This window comes from Nipponia nippon, unplaced genomic scaffold (assembly GCF_047370975.1).
Source record: "Nipponia nippon isolate SJK-2023a ecotype South Korea unplaced genomic scaffold, ASM4737097v1 scaffold_17, whole genome shotgun sequence".
In the NCBI taxonomy this organism is placed as follows: domain Eukaryota; kingdom Metazoa; phylum Chordata; class Aves; order Pelecaniformes; family Threskiornithidae; genus Nipponia; species Nipponia nippon.
The window spans coordinates 6,323,702-6,342,909 of NW_028262333.1; the positions used below are offsets into that span (position 1 = coordinate 6,323,702).

The following is a 19,208-nucleotide window of genomic DNA, read 5'->3' on the forward strand; positions in this document are numbered from 1 at the left end:
CTCAGAGCAGCCCTGATTCAGCTTCAAGCAGCTTTCTGTAACCAATGTTCCCTCTCTCCCACAGATCCCTCCCTAGTCTTCCTCCCCACCATCACCTCCGAAGAGCTCTTCATCTTCATCACGGGCTACACAGAGGCTGTCATCCCATGCCGCGTGACCAACCCGCAGATGCAGGTGACCCTCTATGAGAAAAAGGTGGAGAACCCCATCCCAGCTGCTTATGACCCACAACAGGGATTCAAAGGCTTCTTTGAGGATAAGACCTATTTCTGCCGGACAATCGTGGATGACCAGGAGGTGGATTCAGACACTTTCTACGTCTACAGGATCCAGGGTGAGCTGCCATTGTCTTAGCGTACCTGTACACCTGCTGTGGCTGTTCCTTCAGCCCAATGGCAGGGGACAGCAAAACTCTCCCTGTCTCCTTAGTGATGCGCCTGATCAATTTGGAGGCTGCATTTAGTCCTGTCTCCATTAGAGAATGGGTTCTGCCAAAGTGTCAGCTCAATCCCTCAGGGAAGAGACTTTCCAGTGGACCAGTCCACCCAGCATAAATGGACTGGGAACCCACTCATCCCTTCCTTCATTATTCCTTCCTTTCTTTTACCTTTCCCACAGTCTCATCTGTGAACGTCTCCATCAGCGCAGTGCAGACCACAGTGCGTCAGGGAGAAAATGTCACCCTGATGTGCACCGTGAGCGGCAATGAGCTAGTCAACTTCAACTGGGATTATCCCCGCAAGCAAGTGAGTGCTCCAGCCCCACAGGCTCTGGGCAGCAGCTCCAGCCTTTGCCCAAATGTCCCATGGCAATCACTCAGCAATATCCCATGGCAGAAGCAATGGCAGAATCCTATGGCAGCAATGGCAGAAGGTGCAGAATGCTGCTGCTGTCACACAGGGAGGCTTCATGGGGAGATCCTTGGATTAAGGCTGTCTGTCTCAGTGGCCTCTGATCAGTGCACGTTCCCTGTCCCTGTGGCAGCCAGACTGGGGTCCTCTACCCCCTCCTCCTCCCTCCCTGTGAGCCTGGCTTTGTAGCTCCAATGGCAGAACATGCTCTTGACTTCTCAGACCGTATCTCCTGTCCCCGTTGTGCAGGCAGGGAAGGCTGTGGAGCCGGTGACCGACTTCCTGCCTGGATCCACCCATGAGATCCGCTCCATCCTCATCATCCAGAATGCGGAGCTGGAGGACAGTGGGACCTACGTCTGCAACGTCTCTGAGGGCTACCATGAGAAAACAGACCGGAAAGATATCACGGTCCATGTGATCGGTGCGTCGCTGCCCACGTGCCCAAAGCCAGTAAACGATGTGGGCGTCCAGGCAGGATGCCCCAGGGTGACACCCTCTTCTCTCCGCACAGCCTCCAGCTCTCTCCCCTCCTCGCCTCTGCCCTTAGTAACTGTGGCAAAAAAACAACCCTCACCCCAAGTCACCTCTGCCCACCTCTTGACTTCAAAACATCCGAAATCCCCCACCACAGCTTTTGGGACCCTTTATGATACTTGAGGGTGTGGGTGAGAGCTCTTCTGCACTGTGCAGTGCCAATGCACTGTGAGGTCAAATTGTCACCTCCCATCTGCATCTGTCCTTTCATGTAATTTGGAGGAACCTGCCCCATCTCTACAAGATAACAGCCTTTTCCCTGCATGCTGCCTGCCCCATGAGCTCCCTTGCTCCAAAGCGTGGCTCTGCACCCCCACTTCCCTTAGACACAAGCCTGAAGCCTTGAGGGATGGATCTGGAGCTGCCCCACCACTTCTGTGTGTTCAGGGTGTTCTGTTCCAGATCCATGTTTGTCCAAAGGGCAGGAGAGGAGTCTCTTTTTATCTCTGACCCCCCTATCCCTCCTGCCCCCTCTCAGAGCGTGGCTTCGTGCGCTTCCACACCCACCTGCCCAGCACGGTGTACGCTGAGGTCCACAAGAGCCGCACCATCCAGGTGGAGGTGGAGGCCTACCCACAACCCAACATCATGTGGCTGAAGAACAACAAGACGTTGACCATGGAGAGCAGCAGTGAGTTCACCATCACCAGCAGGAACCTGTCAGAAACCAGGTGAAGGCCCATCACTCCTCACCAGGGTGCAGGGAGGGGATAATTCACAAAGTAAGCTGTAAATCACTGGTTGGACATGGGTTGGTGGTTGAATGCCTTTCTGTGAGTGGATTTCGAGCATGCCTCAGTTGGGTGGGAGCTGGTCACCACCAAGCCTTGTCAGTCCCCAGGTACCCTACCATACCCATCACTTGGGGACTGTGTCTCCTCCAGGTACCAGACAGCTCTGGTGCTGGTGCGGGTGAAGCAGGAGGAAGGAGGATTTTACACCATCCGGGCTTTCAATGAGGACGATGAGCAGGAGCTGTCCTTCCATCTGCAGATAAATGGTGAGGATGGGCATGCAGACATGGGGCTGATGAGTGTGGGGGTAACCTCAGAGAATGGCTTCATCCTTTGACGCAGGACCCTCAGGCTGAAGCCCTTACTCCTCTGACTACAGCTCCAGAGTGGTTTTGGTCAAGGGAAGAGCATTAAAGCAAGTAACGTGCTCACTTGAAATATCTCACATGGGGTCTCAGAGCAAGGGGGACAGGGAGGCAGTGCAGAGACCAGCAGCTTGGCCTTCATGCCCTGGCCCAGGGAAGTAGATGTGGGCAGCTCTGATGTCCAGCACCCTCCGCTGTGCTCGCCTCTGTTCTCTAAGCAACCTAAATGCAGACAGGTCTCCTTCATGACCCCCTCAAACCTTTCTCTTTTTGCTGTTAGGTTTCAAAAGTGAAACACAATTGCTGTGATGAGTCCTACCTCACTGTCCCCTCACCCCCAGGCCGTGTTAGGGGTACAGGGGAATCATGTTCACCTTCCATCCTGCAAAGTGAAGGATGACTTCTCAACGGTGTCTCTTGGTTTCAGTGCCAGCCAAAGTGGTGGATCTCAAGGAGAACAGCAGTGCCAGCAGTGGGGAGCAGACTGTAACGTGCTCTGCTGAAGGCATGCCCCAGCCAGAGATCAGCTGGTCTACTTGCAGCGACATCAAATGGTAAGTGGAGTGATGGAGCCCATGGGAACAGCTGGGCTCTTGCATTTATTAGAATAATAGACTAATATTTTATTGCATCCTGCTGGCCCGCAAGCCCAGGCATCCCATGGTGGTGTGTGGTCCCAGCTGCCTCACAAGTGCCTTTATCCTCCCCCTGGCCAGGTGCAGCACCAAGGGACAGCCCACCCGGCTGCTGGGGAATGAGTCCGCAGAGATTGGTCTGCAGACCAATGCCACGTACCACGCAGAGCTGCAGGTGTACCGTGTGAACAGCACCCTGCAGCTGCACAGGGTGGATGAGCCCCTGCTCCTGAGATGCACCGTGCAAAACTTCCTGGGCACAAACTCCCAGGACATCACTCTGGTCCCACATGGTGAGCGCTGCGGGAGGTGTTTGAGCCAGCGATGGGGAGCTAGACTTTCTTCTCTGTGCCTCCAGCCTGGAGGGGCTAGGAGCCAGGACTGTCCTCTGATGGCTGCAGTCCTCAAAGGCAGGAAGGCTGGGTATTCTTCCCAAAATGAAGCCTCCTTTGGGTTGAGCAGAAAAGGTTGCTCCAGGAGGAGTCTGGAGCCCTTATGTCCACTGACCATGGACATCCTCTTCCCATCACTGGCAGGGTCATCCCTCCAGGGAGGCAAGATGAGAGTGCCTGAGCAGGTCCCTGGTGTCTTGTTATTAGCCCACGGGTCACTAGATGGTGCCACGGACTAGAACATCCGTGCGCTGAACATCCCAAATATGAGGAAGGATGGCCTAAGCCCAGGTCCGGAGCTGCCAGCTCTCCCCCAAGCAAATCAGCCCCTCTAAGCTCCTTATACCCTCCCATGGTCAAACCTCTCCCAAGGCAGCAAGCGCTTCAACAGGCTGTAACAACCCATCACCCTATTATCCCTGGGGTGCTGGCCCTGCAAGCGTGGGGCAGGTCTGCCCAGGAGGAGAGGACAGGGACTGCCCCCACGCAGAGGAGAGCTGAGGGTCGATGTCTAGGGGTAGATGTGTAGCAGGAGGGGGATGGTGGCTAGAGGAGGAAAGGGGAAGGGTGCAGGCATCCCTCCGTGCTGCTGTCCCCTCCTTTCCTCAGGGTACCCAGGCCATGCAGGGTTGGAGGAGTCTAACTCCTGTCCCTGTTTATTGTTGTAGCCTTGCCGTTCAAAGTGGTCATCATCTCTGTCATCCTGGCCTTGCTGGTCCTCACCGTCATCTCCCTGATCATCCTGATTGTCCTGTGGCAGAAGGTAAAAGAGAAGTGTTCCCAGGCTGCCACAGTGGTACCCCCACGTCAGGGTGGCTGGGAAGAGCAAAGCTGTGAGCTCCTGCTGGCATGGGCCTGACAAATGTCCCACCCATTCCAGGGACCATGGCCCCCCCTGGCATCTGTAGGCTAGATGGGGCATGAGGCAATGGCTGCAGGGACAAAAGACTTGCTGACAAAGCCCATCCACACCCCCCATGCCCTCTCTGACCCTCAGTCTCTCAGACCTCTCTTTCCCCTTTGCTCCCCTTTCCAGAAACCTCGTTATGAAATACGCTGGAAGGTGATCGAGTCAGTCAGCTCTGATGGGCACGAGTACATCTACGTGGATCCCATGCAGCTACCTTACGACTCCACCTGGGAGGTGCCCAGGGACAAGCTGGTGTTAGGTAAAGGCTGTGCAGGTCCCAGTGGTGGACCCCTGGGGTCCTGGCTGTCTGGGGGTAATGGGTTTGGGATCTCCAAAAGAGACCAACCCAGGAAGGGCACAGAGATCCCTCAAGGTACAATGTGGTCCTGGGACAGAGGGACCATCTGGGACCATGGTGGGAAGCCAGCTGCTCCCTTTGGCATGAGGCTCTGGGTTATTCCTGGCTGTCCTTTCCTGTGGCTGGAAGATCCTTCCCTTTCCAGCCAGCCAGAAACCAGCCCCAACCACAAACATCATAGCTCACCACCACCTCCATGCCCACCAGGATAAATGCAGCAAGGCTGGTGTGGTTTCAGACAGAGGACTTGTCTTTTCCCAGCTCCTCACCTCACCTCTCCTCGAGGACTATCGCCAACCTTATCTCCTCACTGTTTTTTTGCAGGACGTACTCTCGGTTCTGGTGCCTTTGGACGTGTGGTGGAGGCAACAGCCCACGGCCTGAGCCATTCGCAATCCACCATGAAAGTGGCGGTCAAAATGCTCAAGTGTGAGTTGTCCCCACACCATACCTTTCCCCATCCCAAAGCTGTGAGGCCAAATGGTGCCCAAGTGCTCCCCTCCTCGCCCTGCCACTCACACAAGCTCTCCCCAACAGCCACTGCCCGGAGCAGCGAGAAGCAAGCCCTCATGTCCGAGCTGAAGATCATGAGCCACTTGGGACCTCACCTCAACATCGTCAACTTGCTGGGGGCCTGCACCAAAGGAGGTAGCTGAGCCCTGGGTGCCTTGTCTCCTCTCCCTGCTGCCCTGGGCTGTGCTGAGGAGGAGAACTATCCTCAGAGAGAATAATTGCTGTTTTCTGGTTCAGAATGATTCACCCTTCCCCTAGGAAAGCCTTGCAGGGCTCTGAAAGCGTTTCTTTCTGACCTGATTGAAACTGAGAAGGCATGTTTCTGTTAACCCCCACCTTCCTCCCCAAACACAAATTTCAAATTCCAAAAATACTTGATACCAGAAAGATGGCTTTCCCCCCTGGCCCTGCCTAGACATCCTGCAATCTGATAATGTCCCTGTGGGATGAAATTTGCTGCCCCAGGGAGCAAGCGGGGCCGAAGCAGGGCTGACATGGGTGCTCTCTCTCACCAGGGCCCATCTATATCATCACTGAGTACTGCCGCTATGGGGACCTGGTGGACTACCTGCACCGCAACAAGCACACCTTCCTGCAGTCCTACGGAGAGAAGGCACGGCGAGAGGCAGAGGTGTATGGGAACACCGTCAAGGAGGACCACGTGCAGAGGTACCTGGAAAGCAGCACTCTCCTTCTCCCTGATGCCTACCCCATCCCAGCCCCCATCAATGAGGGAGGCTGGTACTGCCAGGAGGATACCTACATTTCCTCCAGACCAGTAAAATAAATACTGGCCCAGCACTGGGACACAGTTGGCCACTCTCTTACTTTGTGAGACTGGCCCATGTGCCAACCAGCCACCTCCAAACAGCTCCTGGCAGACGGGGAGTTGGCAGAGCCAATCTGCGTGTCCTGGAGGCTGAGTTTGCTAGCACACACGCTGGCTGCTCCATGCCAGTTGGGAATATTCCCTGGCATCATTGACTTCACTGGCATAACCACAGCTACACTTCTAGTACAGAGACAAAGGGTTTCCCAGCATGTCTTAACCCTTGGAGACCTCAGCTCTGCATCTTCAGGGCAGGTCACGTAGCTACCGAGCCTGAGGGAGAAGTGCTAGAAGAAGTACAGTTGCACAAGAGGTGCTACAAGGAAAGGGAAACGGTCCTTCGTCCAGTTGCCAGCTGTAAGGGATGCAGGCAGATCAGCGCACAGAAACAGTCCCATGGGAAGTTAGAAAGCAGCATTTCCTTCCAGCACGCCAAAACAATAGTAAAATAGAACAGCGTTAGGACATCGGCACAGCTGCCCCCTGTGCTTTGTGCTTGAAGGCAGCGGAGATCTTCCCAAGCACTGAGCACAGCATCCCATGCCCATGGGGATGTGCCCCACAGCTCTGGCCATGCAGCAGGTTTCCCTTGCCCAGCACCATCACATGGAAGGCCTCAAGATGCTGCTTCCCAGATGCAGTTGTTACTCACTGAAGGGAGAGGTGCTCAAGGGTGCAGATGTTTGCTGATCCAAACTGGAAAGGTTTAACCCTGGACAGAGGTTTGTGTCCTGCCTGCTCAGTTCAGCCCTCTCTAGGCCAGTCCTGGCCAGCCTGGCAATGTGCACAGCCAAGGTGGAGGGTTTCGCCTGCCCACTCTGGCTTGGGTCTCCTGCCCTCCTGCCCTGTGGGTGCCTGTGGAGCTGCATGGTCCTGGCTCCCCTTCCTGCCCTCCTCAGTGCTGAGCTCGTGTGCTGAGCCAAGCCTGTGCTCTGCCAGGCAAGGTGAGCATGAGAAGCTGCAGCCTGTGGGCAAGGACACCTGGAGACCAGCCAGGGAATATGGCAGAGCTGTTTAAAGCTAGTGCTGAGGACACCACAGCTGTTAGGTGGTGGAAGGAGGTCTCCAGCGCCATTTGCACTTCTCTGCATGCATAACGCAGGGCTTCTTTCCCTGCTATGTGGGACATTTCAGTGCTGGGGCTGAGGATTCAGGAATTGCAGTCCCAGAAATCATTGCTCCCATCCCCTGCATCTCCTCCTCTCCTCTGGGTCTGAACAGCCTCTTTACTTCTCCCCACAGTCACCTCTCCTTGTCTGTGGAGAGCGACGGGGGCTACATGGACATGAGCAAGGACGACTCCCTGGATTATGTGCCCATGTCCGACATGAAGGGTGAAGTCAAGTATGCTGACATCGACTCATCTAACTACGGCACCCCATACGAGCTGGACAGCTATTCCCCATCAGGTAACAGCTTAGCCACAGTAGGAGGGAGAGATGCTTGCACTTTGGGCGCTGAATGCCTTTGCTTGCAGAGACGGATGGTCCATATTGCAAAGGTCACCTTTAGGACGAGTCCAGCAGTGGTGGCAGATGCCCCCGTGATGGGAGCTCCTGGCTCTGTCCCTTCATTACTGGAGGCAGAGCAATCCCCAGTGGGTCCTTCCACTGGCGGGCAGCCCACGAGTGTGCTGAGTAACGCCAACATCCACCTCTGCTTGCCCTCCAGCTCCTGAAAGAACAGACCGGGTGACGCTGATAAATGAGTCTCCGCTCCTCAGCTACATGGACTTGGTGGGCTTCAGTTTCCAGGTGGCCAATGGAATGGAGTTCCTGGCTTCCAAAAATGTACGTATGCCGGCTGGTCCATGGTGCCTGCGGTGGTGGAGGCCAACAACGCTCTGCCGTGTCCTGTGGTCAGCTTCTGCTCACTGTCCCTCTGTCCATGCCAACCTCCTCGTGGGAGAAGTGGCTGTGCAATTGAAGAGCTGCTGACCACTTCTCTTTGGAAACACAGTCCTGGGGATCAGCATGACTACATTTGCACATGACAGTTAACGCTGGCTCAGATTAAGCTTCAGACCTCAGATTCCCTGACTCTGAGCTCCTCCCAAGCCATGTGCAGCACAGCTGTGGTGTTGTATCATCCCTATTTACCAGGATGACCAAACAGTGATAACCTCCCTGTGCTAAAGCACAAGGCACCCTGCAGCAGAGTTACTACTCTCCACAGACACCCCTATTGCACCACTTGCTCTGAGCCCCCCAGGCCTCAACAGAAGTGCTTGTTTAGTGGAAATTAAGCCACCACAGAGGACTAGGCTCTGCGATTTCCTAAGGTCCGGCTTAGCCCAGGGCAGGCAGTAACATAGTTGGACCGTGGGAAATATCACACAGGGCAGGGCGCAGAAAAGGGGTAGGGATAGCATCAATGATGTGTGGAGAGAAATTCCTGGCTCTCTGCCTCCAGCCAGACAGTCTGATCCCCAAAAGTGCATGGTCAGTGCTCCCCCATGGAGCACAGAAGAGGAGCTCCCAGCTTCCCACAGCTTCCCACAGTCATGCTTTACAGTGGTGTAATATCAACATGCTCACTAGTGTGGCACGGTCTTGAGCAAACCTCGGGACTGTTCATATGGAAAATATCCAACATGCTGGCAAACGAGGAGGCACAAGCTAGGCTGGTGTAACTCTGATGTCTTCAGACTGCTGGGTTGGATTGTCCAAGCAGAGATGAAGACATCCCCTCCTTGCCAGCCTACCACCCCTCTTTCTTGGTCAGGCCCTGGCAATCCCCTCTCTGCTGGGTTGTTCAAATTGCCCTTGCCAGGTTTGTATGCCTGCTGCTGTCACGGGGGTAGCAGTCCAGGCAAGCAGCAAAAATGTGGTAGCTCTGCTAGTGGCTTTGAGCCATGGGTGTCCCTAGAGGTGGAGGTGATGCCTCAAACGATGTGAGGTGACTCCTGTCCCTGCAGCCCCAGAAACGGGCTAGTGCTAGAGCTGGGCTGCTTCCTCAGGCTGTTTGGGGGCCCCTCGCAGTGACAGTGCCCTGCCTCCCCCTTATAGTGTGTGCATCGTGACCTGGCTGCCAGGAACGTCCTCATCTGCGAGGGGAAGCTGGTGAAGATCTGTGACTTTGGCCTGGCAAGAGACATCATGCGGGATTCTAACTATATCTCCAAAGGCAGTGTGAGTACCAGGAGCCATGCAAGCCCTTTCTTCCCGGGGGTCTGGGCCTGGCATCCCCTACATGCTCCCCCTGAGAGTCGTCTGTCCATCATTGTGCCCCGGGGTGGTGACAGGGCAGGACTGCCAGGAGATGGTGTCAATGGCCAACCATCCTGCGCCTGATGTGCTCTGCATGCTGTGGAGTAGCAGAATTGCACACCCATATCTCCAGGCTCTTACAGAAGAACATGGGCAACAGCAGCAAAACTAAGGATTGTCCCCTGTACAGCCCATCGCTGGCAGCAGTGCTGCATCCCTTCCCTGCATAGTGCTGAGTCCGGTCCTGAGCTGCAGGCAGGAGGAGTGCAAGGTTAGGCAGCTTGACAGTGCCGCAGTCTGGGAAGAGGTTCACAGACTTCTGCTCTAACCACTAGACCACAGGGTAAGAGGAAGTGTTTTCCTGCAAGCAGCCACTTTCCAGAAAGACGTCTCCAATCTTTCGAGGCAGGAGAGGATGAAGCTGTCACTGAGCTTCCCCAGAACCTCCCCTGTGACTTCAACAACAGCATGGTCACTCCAGCCCTGGGGCGTTTGGGAACATGCAACCCCAAGCAAAGCAAGCCATGTAATTCCCAGAGAAACTGAGGCTGGGGTAGCTGAGGGCGGAGCCAGGCCCCTCAAACCCCAATCTTTATCTACTCCATGAACTACTTAACTTCTCTTGTGCTTTCTCCCATTTGCGTGGGATGGCAGACAGGTACTCAGTGCCTGGGCAGGGAGACCCTCCTGCAGAGTGGCTGGGGTTTTCCAGTCCAGCCTTGGCATAGCTGCTTTTCCTTCCAAAACAAGAAATGAAACTGGGCCCCTTTGCAATCCTTCCTGGAGATTATTTTGGTATTCATTGTGCAAGCAAATCCCAGGAACAGCACAGCCAGTGCTGCATACAAGCTGGTCAAGTGAGGCTCCTTTTCGTATATCTCTCTGAGTGAGTAAGGGCAGGAAAAAGCTGGATGTGTCCTTCAGCTCTTTTCTGGTCTTCCCATAGCCCTGTCCAGCCTGGTCTCAGGTTTCCAAAGTCCAGATAGGCCTGGACTCCCTTCAGGAGTGCTGTGGTCATGTTGTGCAAGTCAGTGGACTCCCCAAGAACTAGGGAACAGAGAACGCACACCATGACAGCTCATCATGGTAGACTGGTGGAAACGGATGTAGCCCACCCACTCTTTCCTCCTGCCTGCTGGGTTCATCTTTCACAAGGGAAGAGGAAACTGGTCCCTCCAAGAAGTGGCTGACAGCAGACATCAACAGATGAGCTGGGCTGATGGGCAGCTCTGAAGGGTCTTCTCTGCTTGTAAATTGGGTGTCAGGCTCTCATTTGTTGAAACGAGTGTTGTACATGCAGCTGACTCTCTCCTTGTTCCATTTTTTTCCCCATAGACCTTCTTGCCCCTTAAGTGGATGGCTCCAGAGAGCATCTTCAACAACCTCTACACCACCCTGAGTGATGTATGGTCCTTCGGGATTCTCCTCTGGGAGATATTCACTCTAGGTAAGTGCCCTGGAGATCATGGTGGTGTCTGTAGATCTGATAGCATGGTAGCAGGATCCCTTCCCAGAGACAATAGAAATCCATTTCTAACCCCCAAGTCCCAACCTTACCAGTCAGATTAGTGCTTCATTCCCTTTCTCCTTCTTTCCCATGCTGACATTGCCATTTGGAAGTGAAATGAAACAGGAAAGGTAAAGAAAAAAGGAAGCCTTGGTGTGAAATGCATGTTGGCATGGGGGTGGCAGGAAATCCACCAGCCTGATTCCCTCCTCTCCCTTTACACCCAGGGGGGACTCCATACCCTGAACTGCCTATGAACGAACAGTTCTACAATGCCATCAAACGTGGCTATCGGATGTCCAAACCCACCCACGCCTCTGATGAAATGTAAGTGCTGCTCATACGCATTTGCCCTGTGCCTGCCCTACACAAACTACAGAAGCATTTCTGCCTCTGTTCTCCCCACCCACTAACTCACCAGAGAGCTCTCTTCTCCCTCTTGTTAGCTATGATATCATGCAGAAGTGCTGGGAGGAGAAGTTTGAGATCAGACCATCCTTCTCACAGCTGGTGGTGCTTATGGGAAACCTCTTGGTGGATTGCTACAGAAAGGTACGTTCAAAGGACCCTGTGCTGGAGGGACAGAAGAGGGTCAATGCTCTGTGGAGGATGCTGCCTTGGTTAGGGCTCTTGATCAGGGTTTGGCAACCAGTGTTCATGCTGCTGTGCCAGAGGATTTTGCTGTGACTAAGGCTGCATTAGTTTGAACAGCCAATTAAGGTGGTTTGGGCATCCTGGGGACATTGCTGAGACAACTGGCATCACCAGACAGTCTGGTATCTTAGCAACTGCGGAAATCAGAACTGGCAGGAGATAAAAACCTGCCTCCAACTGTTTGGTATTTCAGAGCTGTGGAATTGTGCCCCTGATCTCTCCCTTAGGAAAGGTTCATGACCTGTCTTTGGTAGAGTCAGGGTAGCTGAACCCAGCTAGAAGATGCCAGCCCCTCTAGAAAAAGCCTAGCAGAGAGGGAAAGCAAATACAAGTGCATTTTCTCCACTCACAAGACCTTCCCATTTCTTTGGTAACCTGCCCTGCGAGAGCAGAGGTACCAGCAGGTGGATGAAGAGTTCATGAAGAGTGACCACCCTGCTGTTGTCCGCACAAGACCCACAATCCCTGGGCTGAACAACGCCAGGCTCACTCCCAGCTCCCCCACCGGCAGCATCCTCTACACAGCCGTGCACCAGAACGGGGGCGAGAATGACTATATCATCCCTCTTCCTGATCCCAAACCCGAGGCGATCTGCGATCTCCCTCAGGAGGCCTCCATCAGCCGGGCCAGGTAAAAACACTGTTTCTGAATATTGTCCCTTCCTCTGACTTCCCAAATGTGACAATGGGGGCCTCAGGAGGAAACGGGGATGCTCTGCTATGGGACAGACCAGGGGTGGGTTTACCAGGAGAGAAGGGTGGTGTCATCCCCATCTGAGGTGCTGCGACCTCGCATGAGCCTGCAGGGATGAAGATGAACCAGAGGAGCTGGGATGTGAGCTAAGATAGGGTGTCATGTCACATCCCCGTACATCAGCTGGCACAGCTGGGGACAAGAGACCCCACTTACAAGGAGCAGGGCACACTGGGGCGCACAGTCTGCAGAGCCCAGCTGGCTGTATGTTGTGTTTGAAGGCTGAATAGACCCGGGTCATATTGTCTGTCCCCCTGTGGAAAGCTACTCAGATAGACTGGGGCTGCCAGGAGATTGACACGTTTCTCAGCCATTTGGAATCCTCTCTCACTGTGAGACGGGACAAGGCGCTCATTTCTCTCTCCTCCTTGTCTCCCTTCAGCTCTACGCTGAACGAGGCCAACACATCATCTACAATATCCTGTGACAGCCCTCTGGGCCTCCGGCAGGAGGAGGAGCAGGAATCCGACCCACAGCCAGGCTGCCAGGAGCCGACCACAGGGCACCAAGAGGTGGAGGAGAGTTTCCTGTAGTCAGAGCTGGGCTGACTCTGCATCTCCCCACGGCAAGACCAGCCGAGGGGCTGACCCAGACATCGCAGAGAGCCATGCTTTGTGCTTGTACATCCGGACATTCCCACCTGTCCCAGCATTCCTCCTTCCCTCGCATGTCCCAGCGTTGGGTGGGGAATGAAAGACTTTTCCCCACTGCCATCCCCTTCCCCCTTACAAAAAGGTGGCTCAGTGCCAGCAACCTTGCAGATCACTGCCACATCCTCCTTGGTGATCAAACCACTGCAGGAGGGAGACATCTCACAGACCAACATCTTCTTTTCAAGTGGAAGACGTGGGTTGGATCTCCACAAGAGGCGCCACTTTCTGCATTGCTAAGATGATGCTCCAGCCTCTTCCCCCTCCAGGGCAATGAGTTTCATCTCCTCTGCACCAGCACTTCTCTGATGGTCTCAGCACCAGCCACACCGTGGTTCTGTGAAATGTCACCAGGATAGATGATTTGCTTGGAGCCCATTGCTGGGGTGTAGAGAACCTACAGCACCAACCTTCAGCTGCTGGAGATCAAGAGTACATTGGGTAGATTCTCCTCCAAGCACAGCCAAGTCCTAGAGAGACCAGCCAGTGTCTCAGAGATACTGAATCACTGTTTTCCTTTCTGGACAGCTTTTCTACGGTGGATAGAGCATCACAAGCACTACAGGTACCCATGGCTCTGGGGCACAACTCTGCACCCACCTAGAGGGGCTGTCACACCTTGAACCCTTTCATGCCCAGCATGGCACCAGGAGCCCTGAGAGCATGCCAGGAACTCAAAATGCTCTCACAAGAACTCTGTTGTAGTAGCAAACAGGGCAGTCCAATGTTGTTCATGTCGTCTGTGTGGACACTAAGCTAATTATTCTCCACTGAAGATTTAAAGGGAACAAATATATTAATCCACTAGCCAGGGCCAGTATAAGAAGCAATATGGCTATTCATTAATCTACTGCCACTAAGCCCAGCTGATCTGCTGGGAAATCATATAACCCCGCCAGCTGTAAAATCTTTGTGCCTTATCTTTGGGAAGAAAGGGCTCCCTGTTCACCCGAACACCCTTTCTCAGGATGGGAGGTCTCACCGGTCCCTCCTGAGTCATAGCAAGACTATGGGGAGCAATAAGGATGCCAGAACACCAACCCAGGGACATCTCAAAAGAGAGAGAGGGAGAGAGGCTGGGAAGCTCTTTGGTCACAGCCGAACTGTATCTCACACCCTGCCACTTTCTAGGGGTCAGGCACAGCCACTCACAGCCTGCCGGGGCTGTGGATGAAGTGTCATGGGGAACCAAGCAGAGCAAGAGGAATCGGGGAGGATTCCTCTCTCTTGGAAAGTGTTTTGAAGAATAAAAGGGCAGAGACCTTCCTCCTGCTTCTCGCCTCCTTCCTTGCTTCTCACAGGCAGGCCTGGGACTTCTTGTGCTCTCAGCTGCCACTTGAACGAGGAGACTCAAAGCAGGAGGAACACCAGGCTTTTGAAGTCAGTGGTGAACCCCACCTCTGCAGAGATGAAAGCTAGACCCCCAAAACTACAGCTCTGACACCATAGAAACCAGCGGGGTTTTTTTCTGAAAGAAGTTTTGCCTTGCACAGAGCTCTCTTCGCTGCATGCCCCCCACTCCCATTAACCCCTTCATTGCCCTACTCATGCACATCTCTCTGTGCATCCTACAAAAATTGCACAGGCAGGTTTACAAATTCAGAAATTCAGTCAGCATCTTGCTGGGCTTCTGCCACCTCAGGGCCACTGAGAATTATTATGTTTTCAAAATATGAAACTTCTGCCAGAAATCCCCAGCAAAACAGCTTCTGTTTTAAGTTGTCTGTCATTGCAATGCTGCCATTTATACAGCTAAGAGAGGAGTAGATGTTTTGTGGGCTGATGTCCTTGGTAAAATGTGAACATAAGAAATAGCACTTTTATTGGCAGCCGGTGGAGTATATTTTCAGCCCATGTGGTCAGATTCCCCACCATCCGTAGGAAACACACTGTGAATGACAACTGTTTTTCCATGCTCTGTTCCTCCTGCTTGTAATGAAGGAGCCATCTTCTGTGGCCACAGTTCATGAAATGATCCTAACCACGGAGAAGCAGTAACTCATGAGATCCTTGGGGTCAGACCACTTTATTGTTCTAACACGTAAGGTGCTTGGTAGGATCCATGTCACTGCCACTTGAGCCCATAGGATGGCCCATCCTAATAGCCCCTGTCTGCACCAGCTCCATTTTTAATTTACCCTTCTCTACCAAAGGTGACCAGAAGTATCCAGTACTCCAGGTGAGGTCAAATCTAGACCTTGCATAGGGCATTAATAGTTCTGGTCTGTACTGGATTTGACTTGCCTGGTGTAGCTTTGGATAATGTTGGCCTTCTCCCAGCCACAACATACTGGTAGTTTGGAGTCATCCTCTGACCAATCTAAGCATCTTCGTCTTTCTATCCTTCCAGCATTTCTAACCAAGATACTCCCCGCTGTTCCAGACATTGGGTCATCAGCACATTTTGTTAACAAACCGTTATTTTTGGGCTGGACTGACTAATAAAAATATTAAATACTTCTAGCACCAAGAGCAACTCTGGAGAGCTACTTTTACTACCTCCGTCCAGCCCAAAGATTTCCCCATCAGTTAACCCCTTCTCGCTCTCCCTTTGGCCATTTGCTTATTTACTTCACAAATCCTGTGCTAAACTCCATCTTGTCCAGATGAATTACTAATTAAATTACTAATTTCCCACTATCAAATAGTTTCCATGGTCCTGAAAAAGGAGATCTATTTCTTCTCCCTGCTGGGGGAACTCAGGTATCCTGTCCTATTAGCTGGGCATTAGCTACATTTGGATGCCTGTTGCATTTTGTCCCATTTGTAGATTTATGGCAATTATTCTTTGCATCAAAACCTGTTCTGGCTGCTGACAGGGTGCTAACCCCACCTCCCTCTTCCTTCTTAAATAGGTACACCAGACTCTTGATAAAATGGTACCATTCTCCACTCCAGAAAGATATGACCAAATATTTGCCTTTGGCCCTGCGATTGCAAGGGCCAAGTCTTGCACTTTGTGGTACTTTCCTGTCCTTACTCAACTATTCCTATCACCACTTAGCGAGGGCATGCACACCCGCTGCAGCGAGCAGATCTTCTCAGCCAGGGACAGGCTGGCAGCTGGGTAAAGCCAACATGTTTTGCTAAGCATCCCTGCAACTCTCCTCAAAGAGAGGGCTTGGCAGGGCTGAGGCTTACAGCAGCCCCCCAGACAAGCTCTCTCCGCTTGGGGAACCAGCTCCAGCCCCCTGCTCCCTCTCTCTCTGCTGCCGACATTCCAGTCCCTGCATGGCCTGGCGGGTGAGGGCCAGGAGAAACGATCGGCTGTTCTGGGCCCATCAGTTCTGTAGCCATAATTTCTCCGGTGAGACTCTGAAGGGAACCGGTCCCTCCAGGTGTTTAGTTTCGACAATCGGTATTTCTGTTTGGGTGTGGTTTTGTGTTTAGAGGTGGACCCAAACTGAGCCCTCCAAAAAGATGCAACAGCTTGGGCCCATCTCTAGTGCAATATCTTTTATTTGTAGATTATATTTTACTCTACAGCTGTTACATCGTTATCAGCACCAGTATATGCATAAGCCTACTGCCAGTCACTATTTCATACATACCTAGGTGTATCCCAGAAACTAATGCGACACTCCGGTGTCTCTTTCCACATTTAAGATGCTTCTCAGACTGATGTGTGCGCAGGTTTTAATCCTTTTGTCCTTCTCAGTTTGAGCGTGTTATTATTTTTTTAAGCAAGAGTGTCACGTTTAGTGTTTGTTTGTGTCGTGTTAAGAAATCTAGAGCACAGCGGACTTTACTTGTAACTAAATTGTCTCTGTTCACCTGCCGAGGGGACTGTGGCAGAGTCCCATGGGGACGGGAGGCAGAAGTGCAGTGCAGATGTGCAGCCAGGAGGAAGCCAGCCATAAGTGAGAAACGGCTCTTCCCCTTCTTCCCAGTCAGGGCTCTGGGTTGGGGGAGAGACAGCACCACAAATACAAGGTACTGGGCAGTGGGTTAGGTTTTGGCTGTGGGGAAGCTGGGCCTGTGTAAAGCTGGGCAGATCTGGAGAAGGGGATTTCACAGATGTCTCCTTTCGGGGGCTTTTTCTAAAATGAGATGTCAGCTAATGTGCTAAGGAGGCAAACCCCATGCTCCAACGCACAGGCGCGAGGCAGGGCTCTGGCCGGGCTCAGTGCTTAGCTCAAACCCCAGGACCTGTTTGGCCAGTTCACAGTGCAGACCATAGGATGTCCCACGTGGACAGGAGAGCAGCGGGCTGCCAAGCCAGCCCCAGGGAGCTCCTGCTTGGAGAACATGAAGGTTGCCCTTTGGCAGCCCTTGGCAGCCTTTTGGCAGCCTTTGCCCCAGGTGGTTGCGCAGGCAGAGAGCAGCCAGGGCACCTGCAGGTCCTCACTGGGCACCAGGCAGCTCCTGGGCCATGCACAGGTCCTTTCTGCAGCAGACCCCAGCCCAGCCTGGATGCTGAGCGGCCAGGGCTGAATGTAATGGTGGAGGTACGATGTTGTCTGAGGGACTTGCCCAGGGAAGGCCAGGCATCGTTCAAAAATCAGATTTCATGGGTCAGCACACAGGTTGCTGGGCTCCCAGCATAATTCCCATGTTTCACCTGGAGGGCTGAAGTCTCTGGGACATGCCAAGATGGATCCAGTTGGCTTTGGCAAAGGCAAGGGAACTGCTCCAGTTCAGCTCCAGCGGCACTTGGAGAGATGACTCTTGCAGGGGTGGGAGGAGGCAGGGAAGCCAACTCGTGCTGGGAGGCCTGCAGCGTCCCATTGTTCTTGTCCTGTCCTCCTTCATGGATTGCACCATAACTGCAAGGCTTGCCCAAAGCGTGCCCCTCCTGCTGTGCTGGCATCACGCTGTTACTCTGCAGCATCTCTGAACAGAAGCAGCACCTGCCTCCACGCTGTCTGTCAGAAACCATCCCCATCCCGAGGGCAAAGGAAAAAACAGAGTTCGGAACTAAGGTACCAAAGAGTTAACATTTTCCTAGGTTTACAGATGTATTGTAGGATTTGTACTATGTCACATCTATAGCCATGAGATATTATTTTTATGCCATAAACTTTTACAAATACGTTTTTAAAGAAAGAGTTTAAAAATAAAGGTGTTTTTCTTTTTGCAAAGTTCCATCTCTTCTTTTATTTGCCTGGTTTTGGTTGCTGCCACCTTTTCACACTCAGATGGGGCTGGGAATACAGCTTAGCCATGTGGTGGGTGAAGGCTAAGCATGTTAATACGCTGTGCATGACTCCGACACTTAGCGAAAGCCAAGCTGGGAGCCAGGCAGAGAGAAGCACGGCAAGGCAACAGCTGAGCCCAGAGACGTGGTAAGGAAAAGGGGCTGCGAACAGGGAAGGATCTGCCCCATCTCTCTGGTAACTGGCCAGCCTGTGGGTCGTGTTGCACTGGGAGGAGGTGAGTAGAGGGAAGGACACCGGGAACAGTTCCCCTGTGTATCCCCAGTGCAAGAGGTCTCCCAGTCACCTCTCCAGAAGTGCTGGGGTTCCCCAGCCCCATGAGAGACAGGCACCTCCTGAGTCCAGCCCAAAGTTTTCTCCTCTCTCTGGCTCCAATGAAACTGCTCCTCTCGAAAATGACCCCAGGCTGCTGAGCGGAGCTGTTTGCAGCCAGCTCTGAGCCACATGCTTGGAAAGCCCGGGATTGCTGCTAACAGTGGGTTTTGAACTGAGGTTTAAATATATCGATGTTGACCCTGTTTTCAGGCTGCATGATGCAGCCCCAGTGCAAGTCCCCCCGGCAGCAGTCATGCCTCCCTCATTTCCTGGAAACCCTTCATGTACCGAAAAACCCAAGGCACCAGCTGCAGCAGGAGACAGGTCCAAGCCCCAGGAAGGCTCCCCTCTCCAGCACGGCCTGTCCTGGGCTCCTGTCTTTGCTCAGTTTGCCGGAGAGGAGGTTTGCAGGCTCCCTGACCAGCTCAGGCTGATTCTCCCCAGATATGCTCTGAGTCACCTGGCACGGCTCAGCCATGAGAGGCAGACAGGGCATTTTTCTCCAGGAGCTGAATCAGCATGGAAAAAAATCACCTTGTCTCCAGAGAGGCTGCAGCAAAGGCTTGGGGGGGAGCAGGGAGGGGGAATTGGTAGACCTCAGCCCTGAACCCAGCTGGCTCCCACTGCCCGATCCCTGCCTGGCAGGCCTTTTGCATGTCAGGATGCACCAAGGAGGGGTCACGGGGCTGGGAATGAGTAGGCAGACATGGGGACTACCAGCCTCCCAGCAGGGCATTTTCCCCACCCCGAAACAAGTGTCCTCTCCAGTGATGAGACAGACACCTCATGGAAAAGCTCAGGGAAGCAGAGAAACTCAGACTGCAGAGACAAACCCTGGC

At 53.3% G+C, this 19,208-nt stretch overlaps 1 protein-coding gene across 3 annotated transcripts in view; it reads left to right on the forward strand.

The window, feature by feature from the left end:
• The window catches only part of PDGFRB (platelet derived growth factor receptor beta), a 34,127-nt gene extending 16,148 nt beyond the window's left edge, over positions 1-17,979 (forward strand). For all 3 annotated transcript variants that reach the window (XM_087753910.1, XM_009466803.2, XM_087753911.1), the window contains 20 exons: positions 65-334; positions 619-746; positions 1,101-1,275; positions 1,867-2,059; positions 2,273-2,388; positions 2,915-3,041; positions 3,204-3,415; positions 4,183-4,277; positions 4,551-4,683; positions 5,107-5,211; positions 5,320-5,430; positions 5,811-5,964; positions 7,367-7,533; positions 7,796-7,914; positions 9,133-9,255; positions 10,669-10,780; positions 11,068-11,167; positions 11,287-11,392; positions 11,887-12,125; positions 12,631-17,979. In XM_087753910.1, the coding sequence (XP_087610036.1) occupies positions 65-334; positions 619-746; positions 1,101-1,275; positions 1,867-2,059; positions 2,273-2,388; positions 2,915-3,041; positions 3,204-3,415; positions 4,183-4,277; positions 4,551-4,683; positions 5,107-5,211; positions 5,320-5,430; positions 5,811-5,964; positions 7,367-7,533; positions 7,796-7,914; positions 9,133-9,255; positions 10,669-10,780; positions 11,068-11,167; positions 11,287-11,392; positions 11,887-12,125; positions 12,631-12,781 (2,936 nt within the window). In that variant the 3' untranslated portion in view covers positions 12,782-17,979. The remainder of the gene's footprint in view (positions 1-64; positions 335-618; positions 747-1,100; positions 1,276-1,866; positions 2,060-2,272; positions 2,389-2,914; positions 3,042-3,203; positions 3,416-4,182; positions 4,278-4,550; positions 4,684-5,106; positions 5,212-5,319; positions 5,431-5,810; positions 5,965-7,366; positions 7,534-7,795; positions 7,915-9,132; positions 9,256-10,668; positions 10,781-11,067; positions 11,168-11,286; positions 11,393-11,886; positions 12,126-12,630) is intronic.
• Positions 17,980-19,208: the final 1,229 nt, after the last annotated feature.